We start from the raw sequence: 26,299 nt of genomic DNA, 5'->3' as shown, positions 1-26,299 counted from the left end.
GGGGTGAGGCCAAAATGCGGCTTAGTGTCTTAATGGACACACAGAGCAGCGGCTTAGCTCAGGTGCCCCTATAGCAAGCGGCTTGCTGTGGGGGGCACTAAACAGGAGGGAGGGGCCAAGAGCGCCAGCAGGGGACCCAAGAATAGGAGGAGGATCGGGCTGCTCTGTGCACTGAACAGAGCAGGTAAGTATGATATGTTTGTTATTTTTACTTTAGTATCACTTTAAACTTCCCACCTAGCAGAGCAACATTCCCTGGGACGTGCCCCAAGCAGGACCAACATTCTCACCGTAGTACATTCTGTGGACTATAAGTTCTATGTGCCAACACAGCAGTAGAGATCGATTACTCCTTCGGCGTTTTAGTGCCCCCCACAGCCCGGGCGATTGACAGCAGCTCCTAAGACTACCAACTGTACACTGGCTGGCCATGTCATTGATGGGAGACATGTACATTCGTAAGATACCATGCAGAGTCACCAGATTGTTTAGGATTACAATTTTGGGTCTTACACATGATGAAAGGTTTGCTCGACTTCAACAAGATTATTAACTAACAGCATTATCATTAATATTGTGGCTAGTATTCAGCATCTATATAGCACCAACAGTTTGCAAAGGACTGTACAAATTTAAAAAAAGAGACAGGATAGTTATGATACAGAATAGAACAGACCTCGACAGATTGAGGCCCCAGCACCACATACGGCCCTCAATGCCTCTAATGTCAGCATGCCTCACCGAGGAAGCGGAGAGGCTCAGAGAGGCACGCTGACAGATGTTCATGTGGAGAGCTGCAAGAACTGGATGGAGAGAGCCTGATGAGCTGATCCGTATAATGGAGGCTCAGTTCTGGTGGGGGAGCACTGCCTAGGAGGTAACCTTATGCTCTCCCACCACTCTGCTACCTGGGCAGGATCTGTTTTGATGCCCACACCCTGCAAACCCCAGGAGCCATGCACCGGTTCACTCCAGGCCAGGACCTTCAGAAATTTCTGCTGTACTGTTCTCTCCTTCCAGGCATAGTGCTTTTGAGAGGGCAATTGCCAGGCAGTGAGGTGGTAGTACAGCGACTCCATTGGCTCCTGCTGCTCTTAATCGAATCCAGTGACGATGGAGTGGCGGGGAGGGGTCAACTGGCATGACTGAGCCATGCTGTGTGTGTCTATGGGTGCACGCAGCCTGGAACAGGGGCAAGCCTGCAGGTGCGCCCCCATAAGAAGTGGCTTCCTATAGTGGTGCACTGAGTAGAGAAGTAACGGAGAGCATCGACGGGGGGACCTGAGAAGAGGAGGAGGATCATTGGATGGAGCAGATAAGTATAACATGTTTGTCGATTTATTTCAAAAAAATAATATTTAAGCTTTTCAGCCACTTTAATGCCAGGTGTCATCTCCTTATAAAATTGAATGCTTGCATATTTCTTTCACCAACTAAGTAACAGTACTTAGCCATTATCTTCACCAGGAATAAGCAGCAGAAATGCACATTAGCAATGCTAGTAAATAGTCCATTAGTACAGCAAACAGTACTTTGTAGCATCACTATTGATATAAATGCAATGCTAATTGGCAAGCAAACTGCTAGCTTGCTCTAATAAAATGAAATCCAAACACTGGAACTAGTTTTTTATTTTTCCACCCCTGGGCACAGAGAACTCACACTAAAGTCATTATTCAGATCTAAGCGTTGTGGTAACATGTACGGTGGTACATTGAATTGAATTGCACCCCAACTCACACAAAGCCTAGGTTCACACTAGTGCTGTTGTGCAATTATACAGTTTTCAGTGCGTTTTTAGCACATTTTTACCTTTGTTTTGTCTCGTTAACATATCCCAATGTAAAATTGTAAATGGGCCTTAAAGGAGAACACGCACTTCAAAATTCTTTTAGTGTACGGTCCCCCAAGGGATGAAATACATATAACACTTTGTCCCATGTTCCTAAATGCTTTGTAAGCCTAGCTATGAGGTTGGACAGGGAGCACACCCCCTACCAATGCTATATTCCTAAAAACATTAGTGTAATCACTTTCACTGAAGGTAACTCCATTACAGCAAGAATATATATATATATATATATATATATATATATATATATATATATATATATATATATATATATATATATATATATATATCCCTCAAAAATTCCACTCGCCTGCTTGCATTTTGCGAGTGGAATAAAAAGAAAATGGGCTCAATAGCCCATTTTGCTTATGGGGCTGTGGCAGGTGGAGAGTTAAAGCAGTCAGTGTTTTAGTCATAGCCTGTTAGGCAGTTTTAAGGTCAGCTAATAAGTTTAAAATGATTGGCTGTTAATCATAACATTAGATGTCCCAGTATCTGGGGAGATTAAGCCCCTTACCTGTTTAATCCTGTTTTTACCGCTGGGAGGTCAGGATTTTGATTGGCCGGGGGGGTCTCCAGACAGGCCATTTAAGGGGTCTCCTCACGGACGGATCCTCCACAGAAGAAGAAGAGAAGACATCTCAGCGGTTTCAGAGGAAGAAGAGAAGACATCTCAGCGGTGGCGGTCAAGCCCCTTAGACCTTGGACAGCGGTGTCGGTCAAGCCCCTTGGATCCCGGTCGACAGTGACAACGGTGTCGGTCAAGCCCCTTGGATCCCGGTCGACAGTGACAGCGGTGTCAGTCAAGTCCCTTTGATCCCGGTCGTCGGTGTCGGTCAAACCAGAAGGAAGTTAGGCCTGCGGCATCCGTCAAGACAAGAATACTGCGGCCGGCGGACATTCTGGAAGGCTGAAGATCCTTACCTTTTCCGGCGCACGAAGAAGATGAGCCTCCTCAGAAGATTGGTGGAGCGCGCAGGTGAAGCGGGAGGCGAAGAGTGGCTCCGGAGGTGCCTCGAGCTCGCCGCGGGAGACGAAGGCTTGTCGGGCGGAGACCGGACCGGGACGGCATCGCGAGAGGCGTCTGGAGGAAGCGGTGGACGCGGGTCGGGTGACGCCGCGGTCGGAGCCGGAAGTACGTCATCAACGGCGGGACCGGAGAACGTCGACGTCAGCGGACGGGGTGTGCGCACGCGCGTCACACCCGGAAGAGCCGGTCCGGAGGCAGGACCGGCGAGGAGGAGGCGCACTCCGCGCCGTCGCTCCTCGCCCCCGGCGGACGCCAGGCGCGCCGGGAGGGCAGCGGTCGCCCCCACGACGACTCGTGCGGCCAGGAGGCCGGCCCAGGCGAACGAATCCAGGTCGCAGGCGGCGACAGCACCGGGACCGAGTGGACGGAGGAGTCCGGACCGGAGAGTGCAGGACGGGACAGGTGAGGGAGATGTATGTCACCCTGTCTCGGCCCCTTTATTTTCTGTTCAGCCCACTGAGATCTCCCAAGGGGGGGCCCCTTTATTTAATGTTCAGCCCACCGAGATCTCCCAGGGGGGGGGCAGAGCAAGCATCAAGTAGCACTGCTATTGCAGAGGGTGCACTCCAGCCATTATCTGGCTTGCTTCATGGTTTTCTGCATGAATTTAAATCCATGTTGGATAATCATGCTGCTACTGTCCAGCCTCCTCCTTTTCCTAATGTATGTATTGTTAGTAATACTGCTATTCAACTTTCCCCTTCTCCTAGGGATGTATGGGTTCCCCCGGTTGATGTGTTGGATGTTCACCCCACTAGGCCACAGAGCTTGCACTCTGAAGGGTCAAATGCTTACCTTTTGGCGAAATCTCAGAATCTTCCCGAAACGTCCTTGAGGGAGGCGATCACTTGTGAAGTCTCTCCTTTGGGATTTCATTTATCTGAGGCCGTCAAGGAAAGGATTTGGCTAGGCAATTTCATTGATCTATTGTCTCTTACCTTCAGCTAAAGACTTTGTGGTTAAGACAGATAAAAAGGAGGAGGATGAGAGGAGACGTCCTATCTCCAAGTCCATTAACAATTGGCTACAGGGATTTTTTATTTTTGCTTCTGTACTTTGTGAAAAATTCCCTGAGAGAAGCATTGGGCTTTTCAGACATGCTGACATGATTCTGGAGGCTTATACAAGTTTTGGGGGAACTTCATGGTTCCAATATGACGTGGCTTTCCGCCAGAAGTTGGCAGTTCAGCCAGCAATGAAGTGGGGAGTTAAGGATGTCGGCCTTTGGTTGGATCTTTTTCTTCCACAAAGGTCGATATTCTCGAGACAGCCCTTTCCTAACCAGCAGACCCAGCAGCCATCTGCCGCAGGTTTTCAATTTCGCAAGGGCGTCTGTTTCAACTACAACGAATCCGTATGTAGGTGGCCTGGGTCGTGCAAATATAGGCACGAATGCGCCTTTTGCTCTGGGTTTCACCCCATTGCAAAATGTTTCAAAAGGCAGGGGAACTTGCCTACAGGTGCTGTGCAAAAAGGCGGTAACCCCAGTGAAGCTCACCGCCATGCTCCTGTGGCTCCGACGTTATCCAGACAGGGTGAAGGCCACCCTCCTAATTGAGGGTTTCCGGGATGGCTTTCCTTTGCCTAGATTTTTCGGCCATGGTTGCAAATTGGTTGATAATTTGAAGTCAGTGTATGGCCTTAAATCGGTAGTAGCTGAAAAGGTGAGTAAGGAGCTGGAATTAGGAAGGTTTGCAGGCCCTTTTGATTTCCCACCTTTTTTTTGACTTTAGGATCTCTCCTTTGGGCATTGTCCAAAAGAAGGAGCCTAATACAGGCTCATCCATCATTTATCGTTCCCTTTTGGGGAGTCGCTAAATGATGAGATAGTCAGGATTTGGCCACCGTCCAGTATTCATCGTTCGATGATGCTTGGGGTAAGTTACGGAAGCTTGGTAGGGGTGTCCTGATGGCTAAGACGGACATCAAATCGGCTTTCCGCCTGTTGCCAGTGCATCCGGACGCGTTCAATTCCCTGGGATTTTTCTTTGCAGGTAAGTTTTATTTTGACAGATGCCTCCCTATGGGCTGCTCACTGTCATGTTTTTATTTTGAGTGTTTTGCCACTTTTTTAGAATGGGTCATCTCAGATTTTTGTGCCTCTAATGACATCGTCCACTATTTGGACGACTTCTTATTCTTAGGTAAAGCCGATTCTCCTGACTGTTTGCGCCTTTTGAGTAGTTTTTTCACAATGTGCAAAGAGTTTGGTATCCCTTTGGCGCAGGAAAAGACGGCTTTTCCGTCTACTTGCGTCCAATTCCTAGGTATCACGATTGATTCTGCAGCAATGGAGTTCAAACTTCCCATGGAGAAGATTTCCAAGCTCAAGGTATGTCTTTTGAACTTGATTCGTAAACGTAAGGTTACCTTGAGGGAGATGCAATCTTTGCTAGGTTTGCTGGCATTTGCTTCCAGGGTCATACCTCTGGGGAAGCTATTTTCCAGGAAACTATACGCAGCTATTTCGGGCCTTAAATCTCCCACTTCCCATGTTCGTTTGAATGCCGAAATCAAGGAAGATATGTTGGTATGGTACCAATTCTTAATTGATTTCAACGGAAGGAATATTTGGCAGGAAGAATTCATCCTGGACAAAGATTTCTGTCTTTTTACAGATTCGGCTGGATCAGTCGGCTTTGCAGCTATTTGGCGCACACATTGGTGTGCAGATCGTTGGTGCCAGCGTTGGGTGGAGTTGGGCTACACGCGCAATAGCGTGTTGCTTGAGCTGTTTCCCATAGTTCTGGCGCTGGAGATCTGGGGGAACTGCTTCCGGAACAAGCGTTTGATGGTTAGAACAGATAACAAGGGGGTTCTTTTTGCGATCAATTGCCTGTCATCCAAGTCCCCCCCTGTTATCGCTTTGTTGAGATATTTGGTATGTAAGTGTTTGTCACTGAACATTTGGATTAAAGCGTCTTTTGTCCCTGGCAGAGATAATGTATTGGCCGATGCTTTATCTCGCTTGCAGATGGAGCGCTTTTTCGCGTTGTTCCCGGAGGCAGACGAGACGAGCTGGCCGTATCCGGCCCATCTGTGGAACATTGCTTAGACTTAGTCGCGAAGAATATCGTTCACTCTTTAGCTCCATCGACCATGGCAGGATATCAATCGGCGTGGTCGCTTTGGTTAGCGCACCTGCGATTTTTGGGCGAACCTGCGGATCAATTTTCCGAAGATTTGGTATTATCTTTTTTAAATTGTTTATTTCAAAAGGAGTATGCTTGGACGCACGTTAACAAGATTCTAGCGGGTGTGTCCTTTTTCGTCAAATTGAAAAATCTTCCTTCCTGTCTGTCATTTTTTACGGTACGCCAAGCGTTGAAGGGTTATCGAAGAACCACCTCTCGCGCAGATTCTAGGAAACCTATCACGATTTCTATTTTAACCAAGTTGTGTGCTGTTACAGTTTCGGTTTGTTTCTCGGTTTATGAGTCGGTTCTTTTTAAGGCGGCTTTTTCGCTAATGTTCTTTGCGGCGCTGCGAATTTCAGAGTTAGTTCCTTCGAGTAGATCGTTAAACTCGGGTTTGTTTTTCTCGGACGTCGTCGAGAGCTGCAGTGTTTTGATTCGATTCTCTAAAAACGGATCAGCTGGGCGCGGGGAAACGTCTTCATTTATACAGGTTCCGGAGCTCGGAAGTTTGTCCAGTTCGCCTGTTGAATGATTTCTTATCCATTCGCTCAGCTGGCTCAGATTTTTTGTTTACTCACAACAATGGTAGGCCATTGACTGGCTATCAGTTTAATGCTGTATTTAAAAAAATGCCTGATTAAATTGGACCTTACTGAGGAGAGATTTAGGTCTCATTCATTTCGAATCGGTGCCGCTACCGAAGCGGCAAGGTTGGGATTGGATGACCAGGTGCTTAAAAAAATTGGTAGGTGGAAGTCAGGGGCTTTTCAGTCCTATATTCGTCCTCATTTTGTTTGTTGATATTTTTAGGACGCAAACTGGACACTTGGATCATCGGGCATTCGTTCGTGCACTGGGCTCGTGCACGCGCCAGGAGAAGACCTTATGGGGAAAATATTGGCCTGAATCCTGCTCACTTTAATGTCCAGTGGTTTAGCAAACGAGGGATGCTCTGGTCCGAGTTCCGCCCTGAAGTGTTAGGTTGTTGCAGTTTCTTCCCCCCCCAGATGTATTAGTCGTTCATCTTGGGGGGGAATGACGTGGGTAGAGCAAAAACGCTCGATCTCATTTTCGCAATTCGGGATGATTTGCAGCTGTTGAAATTATCTTGTCCGCGCATGACGGTTGTTTTTTCGGAGATAATTCCCAGGCTTGCCTGGTTCAAACATTGTTTTTTGAAACCGCTGGAAAGAATCCGTAAACGGGTTAACACGGCTCTGGCGAAGCTGCTGCGCACGGCGGGTGTTCTCTCGTTTAGGCATAGGGAGTTAGAAGGTGATCCCAAAGGTCTGTACCGTTTTGACGACACCCATTTGTCCGACATAGGTCTGGACATCTTTAATGTTAATCTAGGGACCTGTGTGGAAGAGGCCGCGCGTTGGGGGTGTGCCAGGCGGGCGTGAGCCGCCTGCCTTTTGGATGATTTATTTTTGATATTTGATTCTGATTATGACTACCTGGGTCGTGCTGACCGGGTTGTTTTTGATTTTACGATGTTATTAAAGTTTAAAGAGTTTTGAATTTTATTATTGTTAAATAATAAACGGCCGCGGCCTTTTTCATTCCACAAAATTATAAATGGGTGGTGTCATTTATTTTATAGTTAAGTAAGGTTAAGTTGGAACAATCCTGCCTACTGCCCCATTATGCGGATGGCGAGTAGTAGTGTCTGTGCTGTGCCTGCACCCGCCGTTCACAGCAGCCTGCGATTACATTCTTCTTCAGAAAAGGGTGGGCTTGGGGAGCAGTGCACTGCGCCCTGAGCCCACCCATTGTGTGACAATAGCGAATGAATATTCGCTATTGTCACAGGGATCCTCCTCCTGATCCTCCTACTGGCCAATCAGGGGGCAGGTGTTCCCTGATTGGCCGAAAGGCGAACAATTGCCACTGGCCGAGGAGGAGAAGGACGCGCAGGATTGATAAGAAGCCGCCCGCTGCAGGTAAGTGCACGCTGGTCTCTCTGCACGCTGTGGGCGCTCTGCATTGCAAGGCGGCACGCTGTGGGCGCTCTGCAATGCAAGGCGGCACGCTGTGGGCGCTCTGCAATGCAAGGCGGCACGCTGTGGGCGCTCTGCAATTTTACGAGGGCGTGTTTATGGGCGAAGTAGGGTAGGGTTTGGGTGGGGCAACAAGTGGCGAGTAACTCTTAAGGCCTGGCTAGTAGCTCATGGCTTGAAATTTTGAGCCCTGTGTATATATATTATATATATACACATATACATATATATATATATATATATATATATATATATATATATATATATATATATATATATATATATATATATATATATATATATATATATATATATATATATATATATATACACACATACACATATATATATATACACATATACATACACACACACATATACACACACACACACACACCCTTCTAGATTGTAAGCTCTAACGAGCAGGGCCCTCTATTTCCCCCCCGTTTTGAATTGTACTGTAACTGTATTGTCTTCCCTCACATTGTAAAGCGCTGCGCAAACTGTTGGCGCTATATAAATCCTGTATAATAATAATAATAATAATAATAATACATATACACACATACATATTTATTTTTATTTATTACAGCTATGGGTGTTCAGTTTTAGGTCAAATACTCCAGACTCACAGATGTGTATTCTTCAGGAGGTTAAAGGGGTTGTATATCCTTTTTTAAATAAAAACAAACATGCCTATACTTACCTGCTCTGTGCAATAGTTTCGCACAGAGCAGCCCCTATCCTCTTCTTCTGGGGTACATCACCGGCACTCCAGGCCCCTCCTTTTCATTGGGTGTCCCCACAGAAAGCGGTTTTCCTTGGGGGCACCTGTGCAGGCTCGCTCCCGAGTCCTGCTGCTGCATCACTGGATTAGATTGACATCTGTCTAATGAGCAGAGAGACAGCAGATGGAGCCACTACACATCTCTGAATTAGATCGGGTTCAGGTAAGAAAACAAGGGGGGGGGGGGTCTAGGGGAGCTGCAGCACAGAAGGTTTTTCACCTTAAAAGGCTTAAAGAAACCTTGAGGCTTTACAACCACATTAAGTTTACCCTTAACAGGTTACTCTTATTTAGGGTTTAACAGGATGCTAATGACCAGTCCCCCCTAACCTGACCCCCCCCCCATGACAGCGGGTGGGGGTTCTTCTCCTCTGCACCCAATTTCACATATAAAATTGGCGTAGCTGGGTGAAGCTCCACCCACACAATCATGTCATTCATTCACAGCGATCTGTGTGTGAATGAACTATAAGTCCTGCCTTCCACCACAGCAGACAGATTTGTAGTTCTCAAGGTACTGCAAGCCTGTCGTTCAGCACCCTCAGTCCATTAAAACTTCCTGTAGCTCAGCAACTGTCTGCCCATACAGAGGTACAGGCAGAAAGCTGCACAAGTGTCTATAGGAGCCTCTGACAATCCACTAATTGGGGGTGCAATGCTCTGTAGGCTCCTAAGTAAAAAAAATAAATAAATAAAAAAAGGGGGGGGGGAGGGGTAAGGAAAGAAATTCACATTTAACTTGCAAAAACATTTTACACACAAAAGCTGAACTTAGCCTAACTTTTCTACAGACGGTTTATGACTTGACCATTTACAACTGGGCATCATCAACAGTCCTTTGAAGATAATGCTAAGAAAGGTTTATAATGCTTCTGCATTTCTTCTAACTTTATCTTTGTGTCCAAAAGTGAAGCTTCACTTTAAACCCCACCTTTTTTTTCCCCTTCATGCAGTTGTCTTTTACCCAATTGGGAGCAGGCTGTCTTTTCTGGGTTTAGGCAGCCGCCTCTTGACGACCTGCCGCCAGGCCCGCCACCCGATTCTTTCATGAACGTATAGGGGAGACAACCCCACATGCTCATGAATCTCTGCCTGTCAAAAGAGAAAAACTGGGGCTCCTTTAAATCACTGCCTCTCAAAAGGGAGGCAAGCAAGCACTTAGGAATCTCTGCCTGTCAAAAGAGAAGTCAACACTCCCCTGAACCTTTGCCTGCCAAAGAGACAAGCAGACACTCATGAATCTCAGCCTGTCAAAAGAGAAGTCAGCGCTCCCATGAATCTTTGCCTGCCAAAAGAGACAAGCGGACACTCATGAATCTCTGCCTGTCAAAAGAGAAGCCAGCACTCCCATGAACCTTTGCCTGCCAAAGGAGACAACAGAAACTCATGAATCTCAGCCTGTCAAAAAAGACAAGTCTGCACGCATGAATCCCTGCCTGTCAGGAGCGCAACAAGCATGCAATCACAAATCTCTGCCTGTCAAGAGACAAACCGGAACTCTCATTAATCTCTGCCCATCAAAACAAGAAGAAACCAGCATTCATGAATCTCTGCCTATCAAAAGGGAGACAGGTTGGCACTTGTGAATCTCTGCCTGTCAAGAGAGACAGACCAGCATCTTTGCCTGTCAAAAGAGACAAGCTGGCACTCTCATAAATCCCTGCCTGTCAAAAGGGAGACAAGTAAGCACTCATTAATCTCTTCCTGTCAGAAAACAGACAAGCTAACACGCTCATGAATCTCTGCTGGCCAAAAGAGACAAGCCAACACTCATGAATCTCTGCCTGTCAGAAGAGAGACAAGCATGTACTCTCAAATCTCTGCCTGTTAGGAGAGACAAACCAGCATTCTCATGAATCTCTGCCCATCCAAACAAAAAGAAACCAGCATTCATGAATCTCTGCCTGTCAGAAGACACACAAGCCAGCATACACAGATAGAAATTACAGTTGCTGTGTTTAATCAACATGGGCCTTCTGACGTACCTTGGCTTTCCTGAACTGCTCTGGGAGAGAAGACAAGGACATTGCTTACCCATGCTATATTAAAAAAAGGAAGCAGCTCTATACATTACAATAGAAACACACATCGTATGAAAATGATTTAAATGCTTCAAGGCAAATACCAAAGAAAGCTACAGGTGATGATAGACACTGGGTAGATTATTAAACATGAAGCAGCAGGGACAGGTCTGTCCAGTCCAGCACATGTCATACCCGTGTCTAATGCAAAGACAACTGGCAAGCCTAGCAGCATATTGAGAAAGCAGTGAATCCGACATTCAACAAACATCCACTGCAGGTGAATCCTCCTGGCGTACAGGGATTGATTCCCCACAAGTGAATGTTTTGGGAAAGTCGTATTCACTGCTTTATAAAAAGGCAGAAAATGCCTGCATAAAACCAGGAGGATTGGCAGTATAGTAAATGCACGTATTTGCCAACACACGTTTAAGCTTTTCCTGGGATGTGTCCTACGTGCGTATGCGCATATCTGCGAGTAAAATACTATCCGGATAAGCAGATTTTTTTAACTGATCAATAAATACGCCTGTGCGGATCAGCCCAAAAAAAAAAAAAAAATGTAATGCCTAAAAACCAAGCATTTTTTGGCATCCGAGTTTAGTTTTGTGGGGCCTTAATGGGATTTCACAGGTTTTTTTTTTTGTTTTGTTTTTTAAAAATGGAGCTACGTGCAGTGCAGGGACTTTTTTGGATCAGGATCCCATATTTTTTGCCCTAACAACTTGTATTATGGGAGCGCCTGGAAAACGTGTAAAATGCCTTTTTTTTCTCAAATGCTTGCTATTGAATTCTATAGGGGACAAAAACGCCTGCTCCTGTGTTTTTCTAGGAGCAGACCCCTGAGCCAGACACCATTTAAAACAATGGGGTTTGTAATGCTGAGTGTTCAGGTGCGAATCAGGCCTTAAAGAAGAACAGTGTATCCGATGTATCCGATGTATTCACAACGCTTCACTTTTTCCACATTGTTATATTAAAGCCTTATTCAAAAATTGATTCAATTCACTATTTTCCTCAAAATTCTACAAACATTGCCCCACGATGACAACGCGAAAGAAGTTTTGTTTGAAATTTTTGCAAATTTGCATATTTTTTTGCAAAAAAAAAAAAAATCCAATGTACATAGGTATTTACAGCTTTTGCTCAATACTTTGTTGAAGAACCTTTGGCACCAATTACAGCCTCAAGTCTTTTTGGAATATGGTGCTACAAGTTTGGCACACCAATTTTCGGGCAGTTTCTCCCATTCTTCTATGCAGGACCTCTCAAGTTCCATCAGGTTGGATGGGGAGCAACAGAGCACAGCCATTTTCAGATTTCTCCAGAGATGTTCAATCAGGTTCAAGTCTGGACTACTCAATAGACATTCACAGAGTTGTCCCTTTAGCCCCTCCTTTGTTATCTTGGTTATGTGCTTAGGGTCGTTGCCCTGTTGGAAGATAAACCTTCATCCCAGTCTGAGGTCCAGAGCGCTCTGGAGCAGGTTTTCATCAAGGATGTCTCTGTACATTGCTGCATTTATCTTTCCCTCAATCCTGACTAGTCTCCCAGTTCCTGCCCATAAAAAACATCCCCACAGCATGATGCTGCCACTACCATGCTTCACTGTAGGGATGGTATTAGCCAGGTGATGAGCAGTGCCTGGTTCCCCCAGACATGACACTTGCCATTCAGGCTGAAGAGTTCAACCTTTGTTTCATCGGACCAGAGAATTTTGTTTCTCATGTTCTGAGAGTCCTTCAGGTGCCTTTTGGCAAACTCCAGGCGGGTTGTCATGTGCCTTTTACTGAGGAGTGGCTTCCTGTCTGGCTACTCTACCATACAGGCCTGCTTGGTGGAGTGCTGCAGAGATGGTTGTTCTTCTGGAAGGTTCTCCTCGCGCCACAGAGAAACACTGGAGCTCTGTCAGAGTGACCATCATATTCTTGGTCACCTCCCTGATTAAACCCCTTCTCCCCCAATCGCTCAGTTTGGTCGGTTGGCCCGCTCTAGGAAGAGTCCTGGTGGTTCCAAACTTCTTCCATTTAAAGATGGAGGCCACTGTGCTCATTGGGACCTTCAATGCTGCAGAAATTTTTCTGTTCCCTTCCCCAGATCTGTGCCTCGATATTATCCTGTCTCTGAGTTCTACAGACGATTCCTTGGTCTTTATTGCTTGGTTTGTGCTCTGACATGCACGGTTAACTGTGGGACCTTATTTAGACTGGTGTTTGCCTTTCCAAATCATGTCCAATAAACTGAATTTACCACAGGTGGACTCCAATCAAGTTGTAGAAACATCTCAAGGTTGATTAGTTGAAACATGATGCACCTGAAATCAATGTTGAGTGTCATGGCAACGACTGTGAATACTTCTGTACATGTGATTTTTTTCCTTTTCCTAATAAATTCGAAAAGATTTCAAGCCAAACTTCTTAAATGTTGTCATTATGGGCTATGGTTTGTAGAATTTTGAGGAAAATAATGAATTTAACCCATTTTGGAATAAGGCTGTAACATAACAAAATGTAGAAAAAGTGAAGCGTTGTGAATGCTTTCCAGGTGCACTGTACAGCCACAGCTCAATTGGCTGTACTTTTCCTGTGGATCACAGGAGTGCGGTTTGTTCTGTTTCAGCAGACAGTGGAACGAAGCCCGCTGTCGGCTGATGTCAAAGTGCCGGGCTTGGGAGCGATCAACCCACATGCCTGGATCGGCACTCGGCTCAGCCTCTTAGCGAGCCACTGAGAGCCTGAGCCAGCCGCTTCTGCCTCCTCCACAGCCCAGCACTCCAGTGAGCGCAGGGGGGCAGAGCAGACAGTCATCAGCTCTGCCCCCCTGAGGTAGCCCTGAGAACCGAGAGATCAGCGGTGTTCAATCGCTCGGTTCTCAGCCTTAGAGCCGGGGGGGACCGATGCTGCATCCACCTAGGTAAGTAGAAGTACAAAATAAAAATAAATCATTCCTATACTTCTCTTTTAAGCTGGCCATACAATATTGAATCTTATTAGATTTACCTTCAATGATGTAGTGCAAGGACCCACCGGATCATGTACAGTATCTCACAAAAGTGTGTACACTGCTCACATTTTTGTAGATATTTTATTATATCTTTTCATGTGACAACACTGAAGAAATGACACTTGCTACAATGTAAAGTAGCGAGTGTACAGCTTGTATAGCAGTGTAAATTTGCTGTCCCCTCATAATAACTCAGCACACATGAATGTCTAAACCACTGGCAACAAAAGTGAGTACACTCCTAAGTCAAAATGTCCAAATTGGGTCCAATTAGCCATTTTCCCTCCGCAAGATCATGTGACTTGTTAGTGTTAAAAGGTCTCAGGTGTGAATGGGGAGCAGGTGTGTTAAATTTGTTGTTATTGCTCTCACTCTTTAATACTGGTCACTGAAAGATCAACATGGCTTGGGAACAAAAGTGAGTACACCCCTCAGTGAAAATGTCCAAATTGGGCCTAAAGTGTCAAAATTGTGGCCACTATTATTTTCCAGCGCTGCCTTAACCCTCTTGGGCATGGAATTCACCAGAGCTTCACAGGTTGCCACTGGAGTCCTTTCACTCTTCCACGACAACATCACGGAGCTGCTGGATGTTAGAGACCTTGCGCTCCACCGTCCATTTGAGGATGCCCCAACGATGCTTAATAGGGTTTAGGTCTGGAGACATGCTTGGCCAGTCCATCACCTTTACCCTCAGCTTCATTAGCAAGGCAGTGGTCATCTTGGAGGTGTGTTTGGGGTCATTATGTTGGAATACTGCCCTCCGGCCCAGTCTCTGAAGGGTGGGGATCATGCTCTGCTTCAGTATGTCACAATACATGTTGGCATTCATGGTTCCCTCAATGAACTGTAGCTCCCCAGTGCTGGCAGCACTCATGCAGCCCCAGATCATGACACTCCCATCGCCATGCTTGACTGTAGGCAAGACACACTTGTCTTTGTACTCCTCACCTGGTTGCCGCCACACACGCTTGACACCATCGGAACCAAATAAGTTTAGCTTGGTCTCATCAGACCACAGGACATGGTTCCAGTAATCCATGTCCTTAGTCTGCTTGTCTTCAGCAAATGGTTTGAGGGCTTTCTTGTGCATCATCTTTAGGAGAGGCTTCCTTCTGGGATGACAGCCATGCAGACCAATTTGATGCAGTGTGTGGCATATGGTCTGAGCACTGGCAGGCTGACCCCTCCACCCTTTCAACGTTTGCAGCAATGCTGGCAGCACTCATACGTTTATTTTCCAAAGACAACCTCTGGATATGACACTGAGCATCTGCACTCAACTTCTTTTGGTCAACCATGGCAAGGCCTGTTCTGAGTTGAACCTGTCCTGTTAAACTACCGTATGTTCTTGGCCACCTCAGCAGCTCAGTTTCAGGGTCTTGGCAATCTTCTTATAGCCTAGGCCATCTTTATGTAGAGCAATAATTCTTTTTTTTCAGATCCTCAGAGAGTTCTTTGCCATGAGGTGCCATGTTGAACTTCCAGTGACCAGTATGAGAGAGTGAGAGCGATAACACCAAATTTAACATACCTGCTCCCCATTCACACCTGAGACCTTGTAACACTAACGAGTCACATGACACCGGGGAGAGAAAATGGCTAATTGGGCCCAATTTGGACATTTTCACTTAGGGGTGTACTCACTTTTGTTGACAGCGGTTTAGACATTAATGGCTGTGTGTTGAGTTATTTTGAGGGGACAGCAAATTTACACTGCTACAACGTAAAGTAGTACAGCTTGTATAACAAAGTGTCATTTCTTCAGTGTTGTCACATGAAAAGATATAATAAAATATTTACAAAAATGTGAGGGGTGTACTTACGGCTGTGAGATACTGTAGGGAAGTAGAATTCTTAAAACACAAAAAAAAAAAAAAAAAAAAACACCATTCCCACACTTCTCTTTTAAGGCCCCTTTCACACTTATGTGACGCGATTTTACCGCGATTTAGCGACGTGACTTTGCCACGATTTTGAAAGCAATGGCTATGGCTATATACCTCAAAACGCATTAAAATCGTGCCAAAGTAGTGCAGGTGCGACTTCAAAACGCACTGATATGAATGGGGCTCATTGAAAATAATGGAAAACGACTTGTCATGCGATTTTGCGGTCCAAAATCGCAGAACAAGTGGCCCTAGTGTGAAAGGGGCCTAAGCTAGCCTTACATTATTGAATTCTCTTATTTGATTTACCTTCAATGGTGTAGTGTAAGGACGCGTCGGATCCCGTACATAGTGAAAGCGTTTAGATTTGACCTCATATTATTTGGTTTTGGTAAATCTAAAGGAAAATGGTATAATGTATGCACAGCCTTATGCCCCATACACACATGCAGATTGTCTGCAGACTTACCAAAACCATATAATATGAGGTCAAACCTAAACATTTTCAATTTGTATGCAATCCGGCAGGCCCTTGCACTACATAGAAAAGGTAAGTCTGCAGATAATCTGCATGTGTGTATGGGGCTTTACACCCCCAAAGAGTGATGAGAATGAAGATCTGTATAGACAATAGAACCCAACATCAGTCTGGCGCTGGACATCAATAGCCGCCCTGTGATACCGCCATATACAGCAGTCAGCCAGCCAATCAATATTCTATTTGTAGGTATGTATTCTATTTCTCAGTCCACAGAGACACCAGCATTGAAGATGGATGGATTATGATGGAAGGTTTCATGTCCTCTGTGGTTGGATCAGTCCAGGCTGGTGACAGCTGGTTCCCTCCCTCCTCCTCCTCTGTACTTTGATCACATCAGAATACACTGGCATGGAATAGACCTGCAGCACACACCCCAGGTGATAATATTATTGTGATCCCATCTCCTACCTGCAGGTAATGTCCCTCCTCTGGGGCTCTTAGGTGACGTCCTGTCTGCCCCCTCCGCCATGGCCCTCTGCTGTAATAGATGTCAGTGTATATCCTCCAGTCCTGTGTACGGTCCCCGGTACATGTGTGCTCCGCACTACCGATCTCACTCTACATATGTCACCGCACTGCAATCACAGCACCGACCGGGAGGGGGGGTGGGGAGGGAATGTCAGACGGAGGAGGCGCAGTGCGGGGGGAGGGGCGATCACTCAGCTCTCTACCTTCTATTAGGTGCTTAAAGGGGACGGAGATCAGGACGGCTGCAATTTAAAGGGATTAAACAAAAAAACACTATTTAACCACCTGAGTAGCAGCCAGTATGTATACACCCCTTCCTTACCATACCTGAGAATTTTTCCATCTAACATTTCTAAAAATGAGGATAGATGGAAGAGGAGTGGTGGGCACGGTTGGTGGCATAGCAGTGCCTGGGCACACTCTAATCACTACATGAAAGCGGTTGTAAACCTGAAAAAAAAAAACCCGCAAGACAAAGGCATAATGAGCTAGTATGCATCGCATACTAGCTCATTATGTATTACTTACCTTAGAACGAAGCCCCGACACGGACCCCCGGACATCGCTGCGGGCGCCGCTATGATCCCTCGGCGTCTCTTCCGGGTTCGGCGGCTCCGGCGCTGTGATTGGCCGGAGCCGCGATGACGCATGTGCGCGGGAGTGATTTTCCGGCAAGCTCCCGGCAAGGAAAACTGGAGGTTCCCCCGGACCTTCAGAGCGCATGCGCTGCTCGCATGAGCGGCTGCATGCACTGCAAATATCTCCTAAACCGTGTCGGTTTAGGAGATATTTATTGTACCTACAGGTAAGCCTTATTATAGGCTTACCTGTAGGTAAAAGTGTCAAAAAGTGGGATACTACTGCTTTAAGTGCCAATTCCTCTCTACTGCTCGGGCTGCCCCCATGTAGGCCCCCCCCCCACCCTGCTGGCTTCCCTCCTCTCCTCTCCCCCCAGTAGGGTTGCCACCTCATTCCTCTAAACCAGGACACATAAATCACACAGGTTCTGAGGCTGATATAATGCACATAAGGCACTAAGTGAGTTTAATTACCACCTTCATCAGCCACAGAACCTGTGTAATTAATGTGTGTTCTGGTTTAAAGGGTTGAGGTGGCAACCCTAGGTGTGCCAGCAGGGCCAGGACAAGGGGTGGGCAGGAGGGAGAGCTGCCCTGGGCTCAATGGTTTATTACAGGGATGTGGGTGCCCTGACCCTAACCCTAAGGGACAGAGGGGGGTGCAGTTTGGCATCTTTGCCCTGGGCACTGGATGACCTTTTCCCGCCACTGTGTGTCAGGTTTTTCCCTGGGCACACCCTAATCACTCCATGCAGTGCCAATTCCTCCCTACTGCCCGGGCTTCCCCTATATTTGCCCCCCCCCCCCCGCCCTGCAGCACTTCTGGCTTCCCTCCTCTCCTCTCCCCCAGTAGGGTTGCCACCTTATCCCTCCAAACCAGGACACATATAAATCACACAGGTTCTGAGGCTAATAGAATGCACATAAGGCACTGAGTTTAATTACTACTCTAATTAGCCACAGGTATGCCAACCCTAATTGTGCCTGGGCACACCCTAATCACTCCATGCAGTACCGATTCCTCCCTACTGCCCGGACTTCCCCCATGTTGGCTCCCCCCCCCCCCCACCCTGCAGCACTGCTGGCTTCCCTCCTCTCCCCCCACATGGGTTGCCACCTCATCCCTAAACCAAGACACATATAAAGCACACAGGTTCTGAGGCTAAAAAAATGCACATAAGGCACTAAGTGAGTTTAATTACCACCTTAATCAGCCATAGAACCTGTGTAATTAATGTGTGTCCTGGTTTAAAGGGATGAGGTGGCATCTCCTCTGCAGCCTCAGCTGCATTGAATGAATGAATAGGAATACTGAAGCTCTTTACAGAGCTTCCTGTTTATTCACAAACTGAAGCATAGTAAACACAGTTTACTATGCTTCAGTTGTGGGTGGACAGAGTATCAGTATGGATCATTGACTCTCCATTCAGAAAAGGAAGGGGCCAGTAAATGACACATTTACTGTCCCCTTCCCCACTCTATCCTGACAGATCTCCTGCAGCAGCCAGTGAGAGAGGAGAGTCAGGAACCCGGCAGAGCCGCATGGGATGAGGGGGAAGGGCCAGGAGAGAGCACAGGGGCCAGGAAAGAGCACAGGGGGGACTCTCTCGCCATTTTCCCAATGCAGCGGTTGAATGCCTGTTTTATCTCCTTTCCCTCACGCAGGCATTCAGTAGGTGCAGTAGGAAAATGAAGAGATCTGTTCCTCTATATGCAGCCGCCCCTGCCGCTCCTCTTATTCAGTTGTACATTGGGGCCCCTGTGTTGGGGTCAGGTGTGTGTAATGTACATAGAGCAAGGTTCAGGGGTGGGTAACGTAAATAGAGCAAGGGTCTGGAGTAGAGATCGACCGATTATAGGCAAAGCCGATATATCGAGGGCCGATATGCACTTTCCCCGATATATCGGAATCGGCCCCTAAGGTTACCGATATTGCCGATATTTCGGGAAAGTGCTGTACCAGAGTGATGCCTGCAGCTAGAGGCATCACCCCGGTGTCGGCGTCAATAGCCAACGGTTGGCTGTCTTGTAATGACAACCGATGCGGCTGAGATGCCGCTCGGCTGTCATTACACGGAGCGGGAGGGGACGTCCCCCACTCATGCCACCTTCTGCAGCTTGCCTGGTTCTCCCGTCCAACCAAGAGACCCAGCTGTCCTACCTGCACAGCCGCCGAAGAGAAGACCCGATCAAAGCCGCATTCGGCTCTGATGGGGTCTCCATGTAAAGACCCGTCATGACATCACTTCCGGATACTCAATGCCAGATTCAAAAAAATGACAGCATTCAAAACAGCCAAACTTGGCTGTTTTGAATGCTTTTAAGTGCAGAGGAGGGGTTTGGGGTCTTTTAGACCCCCAGATCCCTCCACAACAGTACCTGTCAAGTGTAAAAATAAAATAATAAAAAAAAATTTAAATGTAGAAAAATATCGGCCGATACCGATATTCAATGGACAAAATATCGGTATCGGCAACGAAAATCCGATATCGGTCAATCACTAGTCTGGAGTGGGAACTGAGTGTTCAACCACCTCAAGTCCAGACACTTTCACCCACTTCCAATCCAGGTCATTTTTCATCTTTCAGTGCTGTCACAATTTAACAAATTAAAGCGGATCTTCACTTTATCTTAGCACCACAAACAAAAAATGCTATTTTATTCATTTTTCATATTCAAAGCAAATTCCTCCATCCATCCATGTCTCCATGCTTTATTTTGGTGAGAAATCACTTTGAAAAACACCCTCTAGCATTTCTGGCTGTGGCCATCTTGAGTAAGGGCAAATGATTCATGCATCATTTACTTCCTGCCCTTAGCTCAAGTATGAATCCTCTCCTCCCATCCTGAAGACTCCTGGGATGTATGATGTCATTTGCCTAGGCAGGAAACTAGGAAGTAACTGCAGAAATGTAAAAAAACAAAGTTTAAAACAAGTAAATATGATACACTTTCCTATCTATTTACTAATGCTAGCAGCATAAGGATAAAAATAATCAATGTTGATTGGGAGAGTGAAGTTCCACTTTAACCACTTGCCGACCGATTACCGCATATATACTGCGGCAGTGTGGCTCTCCCAGGCAATCCGATGTAGGTATACGTCAGTCGTCTGGTGGCAGCTAGGGGGCGCGCCACTCCCGATTGTCAGCGGGGAAGCTGATGCAGTGGGCAGGCGGCTCCGATATGTATATATATATATATATATATATATTTTAGTAAAGACTGGAGAATAAAATGGCATTTTGGTATTTGCAAATGGTATTGCGCAGCGGTCTTTCAAATGCAATTTTTTGGGAAAAAATACACTTCACTGAATTAAAAAAAAAAAACTAAACAGTAAAGCTTAGCCCAATTTTTTTGTATATTGTGAAAGATGATGTCACACCAAGTAAATAGATACCTAACATGTTACAGTTTAAAATTGTGCACACTGGAATGGAATGGCAACAAACAACCATACTTAAAAATCTCCATAGGGGACACTTTAAAAACTTTTAACGGTTATCAGTTTAAAGTTACACAGGAGATCTTTTGCTTTTGCTCTGACGATTGCGGCGATACCTCACATGTGTGATTTGAACACTGTTTACTGACTTACGTATGTGTTTTCTTTGGTGCGCAAGCTCTTTTTTTATTTTTATCACTGTTCCTTTAAAAAAAATCTGATCACTTTCATTGATGTCACAAGCAATGAAAACATCCCTTGTGACAGTAATAGGCAGTGACAGGTATTCTTTTTTGGAGGGATCTGGGGTCTAAAAGACCCCAGATCCCTCCACTGCACTTATAAGTATTCTAAACACATTCATTTTTGAATACTGTCACTTTTTGGAAATCGGCGCCTTTGGCAGCCAAGTAAACCAGAAATGAAGTTGTGACGTCGCTTCCGGGTTACTTGATTTGAGACCCAATCGAAGCCGAATCCACCTTAGTTCGGGACTCCAACCAGCCGGGTGACATGCCGGGTGGTTGCTTGGGTCTCCCGATGGGACAGGAGACCTGGGCAGAGTGGCGAAAGGCGGCGGTAGGGGGGTAGGAATGTCCCCTCCCGCTACCTGTGATAACAGCCAAGGGGCTGCTGAGCCGCATCGGCTGTTATCATTATAAAGCCGACCGCCGGCTCTAAAAAATGGTACTGGGTTGATGCCTGCAGCTGCAGGCATCACCCCGGTACAACCACTTCTTCAAGCTGGCATTCAGATACGTTGGTTTGCGGGAAGTGGTTAAATGATAATTAATCAGACATGCAACACTGCACCCAAATTACATTTTTATCTTTTTTTCTTTTTTTATAGACAGATAGAGCTTTCTTTTGGTGGTATTTAATCAGCAAAAGATTTTTTTTATTTCTTGCTATATAAGCAGAATACATTTTGCAAATAAATCATCACCAAATTTAGGTCAAAATGTATTCTGCTACATGTGCATATAGATGAAAATCAAAGTTGAAAATCGATTAGTCCTGATGTACTGACTGCCTAGCTCAATCCCTGAGGCCCTAAAATGTCAGGACAGTACAAATAACAAGAAAAGAAGACAGTCCAAAGTATTTATTAAGAGGCATGGTGAGTTTTTTGAAGTTGAAATTTTTTTGTCACAGTTTTTTGGAAAATGAATAGATTAAATAAATTGTTTTTTACAAAGTTGTAATTTTAACAAGTTATTTTTTACACACTGCATAGGCATACTTATAATTACACCCCCAAAAACATTGTTTTATGCCTCTTAAGTATGGGGATACTACATGTGGGAGACTTTTTCACAGCCTAGATGCATAGAGGGATCCAAAATCCAAGGTGCACCCTCAAGCGCTCCAGGGGCATAAATTACGCATCTAATTTCCTGACTACCTATCACATTTGTGGAGCCCCTGGAGCACCAGGACAGTGGAAACACCCACAAAATGACCCCGTTTTGGAAAGCAAACACTCCAAGGTATTTTCTGAAAGGTATAATGAGTCTTTTAATAACATAATTTGTTGCCACCTGTTTTTGGGAAATGTAGGAAAGAAAATGAAAATCAATTTTTTTGTACACAAAGTCGTCAATTAATAATGTATTTCTAACAAACAGCATTGACATACTTAGACATACACCCAAAAACACATTCTGCTACTCCTCCCAAGTGTGGCGATATCACGTTTGAGACTTTTTCCACAGTATAGCCACACAAAGGAGCCTGACATCCAAGAAGCACCTTAAGGTATTCTAGGGGCATAAATTACGCATCTAATTTCCTGACTATCTATCACATTTTTGGAGGCCCTGGAGCACCAGGATAGTGGAAAAAATTGGGAACACTGGCTCTGTTGACGCTGGTACTGGTATGGCAATGATCAGGACACTAGTATTGCAGTGATCAGGACACTGGTATGGCTGTGATCAGGACACAGGTATGGGGTATGGTGGTTATCAGGACGCTGATATGGGTGGGGTATGATGGTGATCAAGACATTGGTATGGTATATGGCAATGATCAGGATGTTGATATGGTATATGGTGGTTATCAGGACGTTGGTATGGGGTATGGCAGTGATCAGGATGCTGGTATAGGGCATGGCGATAATAGAGATGTTGGTATGGGGTATGGCGGTGATATGAACGCTGGTATGGCATATGGCAGTGATCCGGATGCTGGTAGTGATTGCAGGGGGGTCAGGCATCTGTAAAATAGATAGTGCAAGGGGTCAGGGGTGGGTAAGCTATGTCGTACAAGGGTCCTGAGTATAATGTACAGAGTGTGTGGGGTCAGGTGTGTGTAATGTACATAATACAAGGGTCAAGGGTGGGTAACGTACATAGCGCAGGGGTCAGGTGTGTAAGGTTGTGACGGGCCGCCTGGTGCCCCGCCTGGGTGCTTCCGCCAAGATACAGATTTCTCCACACTGTAACCAGGTATTATAGCTGAGCATTGCACCCAAGAACTAGACGACACTAGCTTAGGTGCAAACTGGAACTGACTCCATTGCAAACTCACACAGAATATATATGACACACATTTAGATCTTGATCAAATTATCCTAAGAAATGCAAACTTTAAACAGTAATATCATTAGTACAACTAATGAACAGCTAACGTAAACATAAACAGTAAGCTAATCAACAACTAGTAACTAACAGCTTACAGTCATCTAATTAACAGTTAGCTAATTAATAAGTCACCTAGACAAGCCTAGGCGGCTCAGGTCAGTGCCCACCCAGACAGTTCGGCACCAGTTCCCCAGAAAGAAGACCTAAGGCTATCCAAATCTCATTAACCAGCTTTCACTTGTGTAATCTGTCCACTAGACAAGTCATCATAAGACAAAACTCATGCACTGTTCCAGCAGTCTGAATAAGTGGAATCCATGTATCTTCATTGATTTCTTGAGAGATATTTTTGATAAATATTTCTGCCCCAAGTGGAGGAGCTTTTCCAACTCAGTCTGCAGGAGGGCCACCAAATTTCCTCTGACCATTAACCTGTACAAGATAAATATTACACCTTTCCAAAAAATCCAGAAGAGAAGCTTTATTGTCCTTATTCAAGGAATAAACCCAAGACTAGCTTTCAGCGTTCATCACGTTGTTGTCCATCCTTAGAGAATGACCTGCTTTCTCCATGGGATCAGAGGATGAACTGAGCTCTTTTCCATGCTCTGACTGGGAGAAGCAGACAAAATCGCCGGTCTCCTCCATGGGCTATAATCAGTGGGTAGAAAGCAAGCCCCTGGTCCCCTCCAAAAGCCTCTGCCACGGGTGGGCCTGTCAAAAATGTGTATAGTGAAGATGTCAGAATTTTATTTAACAGAGCACCCCCTGTGATTCTTTTCCCCACCACCTTCTTATAGGGGTTGCTTTCCACCTTAGTGGAGACCTCCCAGTTGGTGAAGAGGAGAAGGACTGTCACCAGCCAGAATAAGGTAAGTATAAAGGCTTTTAACCACCTCTGTTGCTTTCTGCACAACCCTGTGAACGAAGCAGGTTTATACTTCACAGCAGCTAATGTGTCCTAGTTCTTGCCACAGAAAATCAGGGACAAACATCATAAATCACAAGGCCCTTGCCCTCTATTTTGCAGTCATGTGAAAATGTATCTACACCCCATGGAAATTGGTGACTTCAACATATTTGAACAATCGAACATTAGATCTTGATTCAAACAGTGCTTACGTAACCAAATGGCATAAAACTGACACTGTATATTGATTTTAATGATCTAAATTAACACAAAAAAACAGATGTATCATATATAAAAGCAAGAACACCCCTTTTTTACCACCATTTTAAATCCATGAAATGATAACTTGCTTTTCCATATTAGGTTCCAAAGATGAAGAACTTCCTGAGGGAGTATGCTGGTGGAACCTGTCCTATTTAAACATTAAATTATCTAGGGCAGGGGTCTTGAATGAAAATTTCCGGTTAGAGGTCTGAATCTATAACACATTACAGTCCCCCCTATACATCAGTGTCTTCAACCTACCCTGCACATCTCAGCCCCCTCTTTACATCAGTGTCATCAGTCCCCCTTTCACTTGACAACCCCTCTTATTTTAACAGTTCCCCTATACACCACAGTTCCCCCTTTAAAGCACTCCCACATTGTCTTAAGTATCTCTTTACATCACAGTGCGCCTCACATCCCAATGCCCCATTCAATGCAAGCCTCCACCGCACAGCCCTGCATTCAGTAAGGCTGAGGCACTTAGCCTGGGATGTCCTTTCCCAGCTGGTGCTGTCATCCTCGCAGCAGGGCAGGGGGTGAGAGGAGCTGCAGATCTGGACTGAGGGTGGGAGCTGCCCAACTTATAATAGCAAGTGGGCGATTACCGCTTCTTAATTTGAAAAGACTCCTACTCTCTGTCCCGAACTGCAGCACCTCCTGCCCCCTGCCCTGCTGTGAGGATGACAGTGGAAGCCAAGTGGGACACCCTGGAGAGGACATCTAGCTGCTAAGTGGCACAGCCGCAGTCTGGACAGGACTGTCACTCAGTCCAGACCCAGACTGCAGTCTGCCATTTAGTGATCCCCGATCTAGGATCAGGTCTTCTCCTTTGCTATGGATGTGTGATGTTATCATGCCAAGATTAACAGAGTTTTCGAAGGCCCTTACGCTGGCCATACACAGTTGCTGCTGAACCAGCTCGAGATTCAGACCATTAATGGGCAGGCAGAATGTACCAAGTTGATTGATCGATCAATCAACTTGAGTACAACCAGCCTGCCGGATTCACCTCCGATTATACGATTATAACAAACGGTTGCTATGACCACTAACGATAATCACTGTCTTCTCCAGGCAGCGATGGTTCCCCCCCCCCCCCCCCCCACCCGACCAGCAGAAAACAATGGCCCGGCAGGAGGGATTCCTCTGTCAGCGCTGTCTGTGCTGATGGGGGAAACGTGCAAATTTCTATCCAGCAACCCGTGGCTGCACGAAAGAAATTTGAACCGTCTATGATCATCCTTAGAAGGAAGGTTATAGATACCATTAAGCCTGGCAAGGGATTTAAAAAGAACACCAAATCAATTACTCTACTGTAAGGAAAATTACCTACTAGTGATGTCGATTTTTTGCTAATTTCTCTAGTATTGGCCGTCCCAGATTCAACCCAAAAGCTGACCATTTGATGCTAAAAGAAATCTCCAAAACACCCAGTATTTTCTCGCGGGATGTTTAGGTAACTCTTGCAACAACAAAGAAAATGGCCACTGCCCCCACCTATTACTGGCCTTCATGGCAAAGAACACATGGAAGGGCTGCACACATGAAACAAACAAAGGTAAAATTCCCAGTTCAATCTGCCAGCCAGTTTGCTTACCAACCAAATTAACCTGTCTAACAGTTTGCGTCAAAACAGGGGTTTAGTCAACACACATTTGCAAACGCATGTGAAAGCTGCAGGGCCACTCCATGGCTCCCTGTATAACTCTTGCAACAGTTGGACTGTAAAGTTCCTGAAGTGCATGCATTTACAAACAGAAAGATATTGTACCAGTTCGACCTG

At 45.8% G+C, this 26,299-nt stretch overlaps 1 protein-coding gene across 8 annotated transcripts in view; it reads right to left on the bottom strand.

Moving 5' to 3' along the window:
• The window catches only part of MAP7D2 (MAP7 domain containing 2), a 291,288-nt gene extending 274,416 nt beyond the window's left edge, over positions 1-16,872 (bottom strand). For 5 of the 8 annotated variants that reach the window (XM_082246126.1, XM_082246127.1, XM_082246128.1 and 2 more), the window contains exon 1: positions 16,669-16,871. In XM_082246126.1, the coding sequence (XP_082102252.1) occupies positions 16,669-16,729 (61 nt within the window). In that variant the 5' untranslated portion in view covers positions 16,730-16,871. Of the gene's footprint in view, positions 1-16,668 lie in introns of all 8 variants that reach the window. The other 3 variants (XM_082246120.1, XM_082246124.1, XM_082246125.1) reach the window with 1 other exon arrangement.
• Between the last annotated feature and the right edge of the window lie 9,427 nt (positions 16,873-26,299).

Source organism: Pelophylax lessonae, assembly GCF_965119305.1.
Source record: "Pelophylax lessonae genome assembly, chromosome: 2".
Lineage (NCBI taxonomy): Eukaryota > Metazoa > Chordata > Amphibia > Anura > Ranidae > Pelophylax > Pelophylax lessonae.
This window is presented reverse-complemented; position numbering and strand designations above follow the sequence as displayed.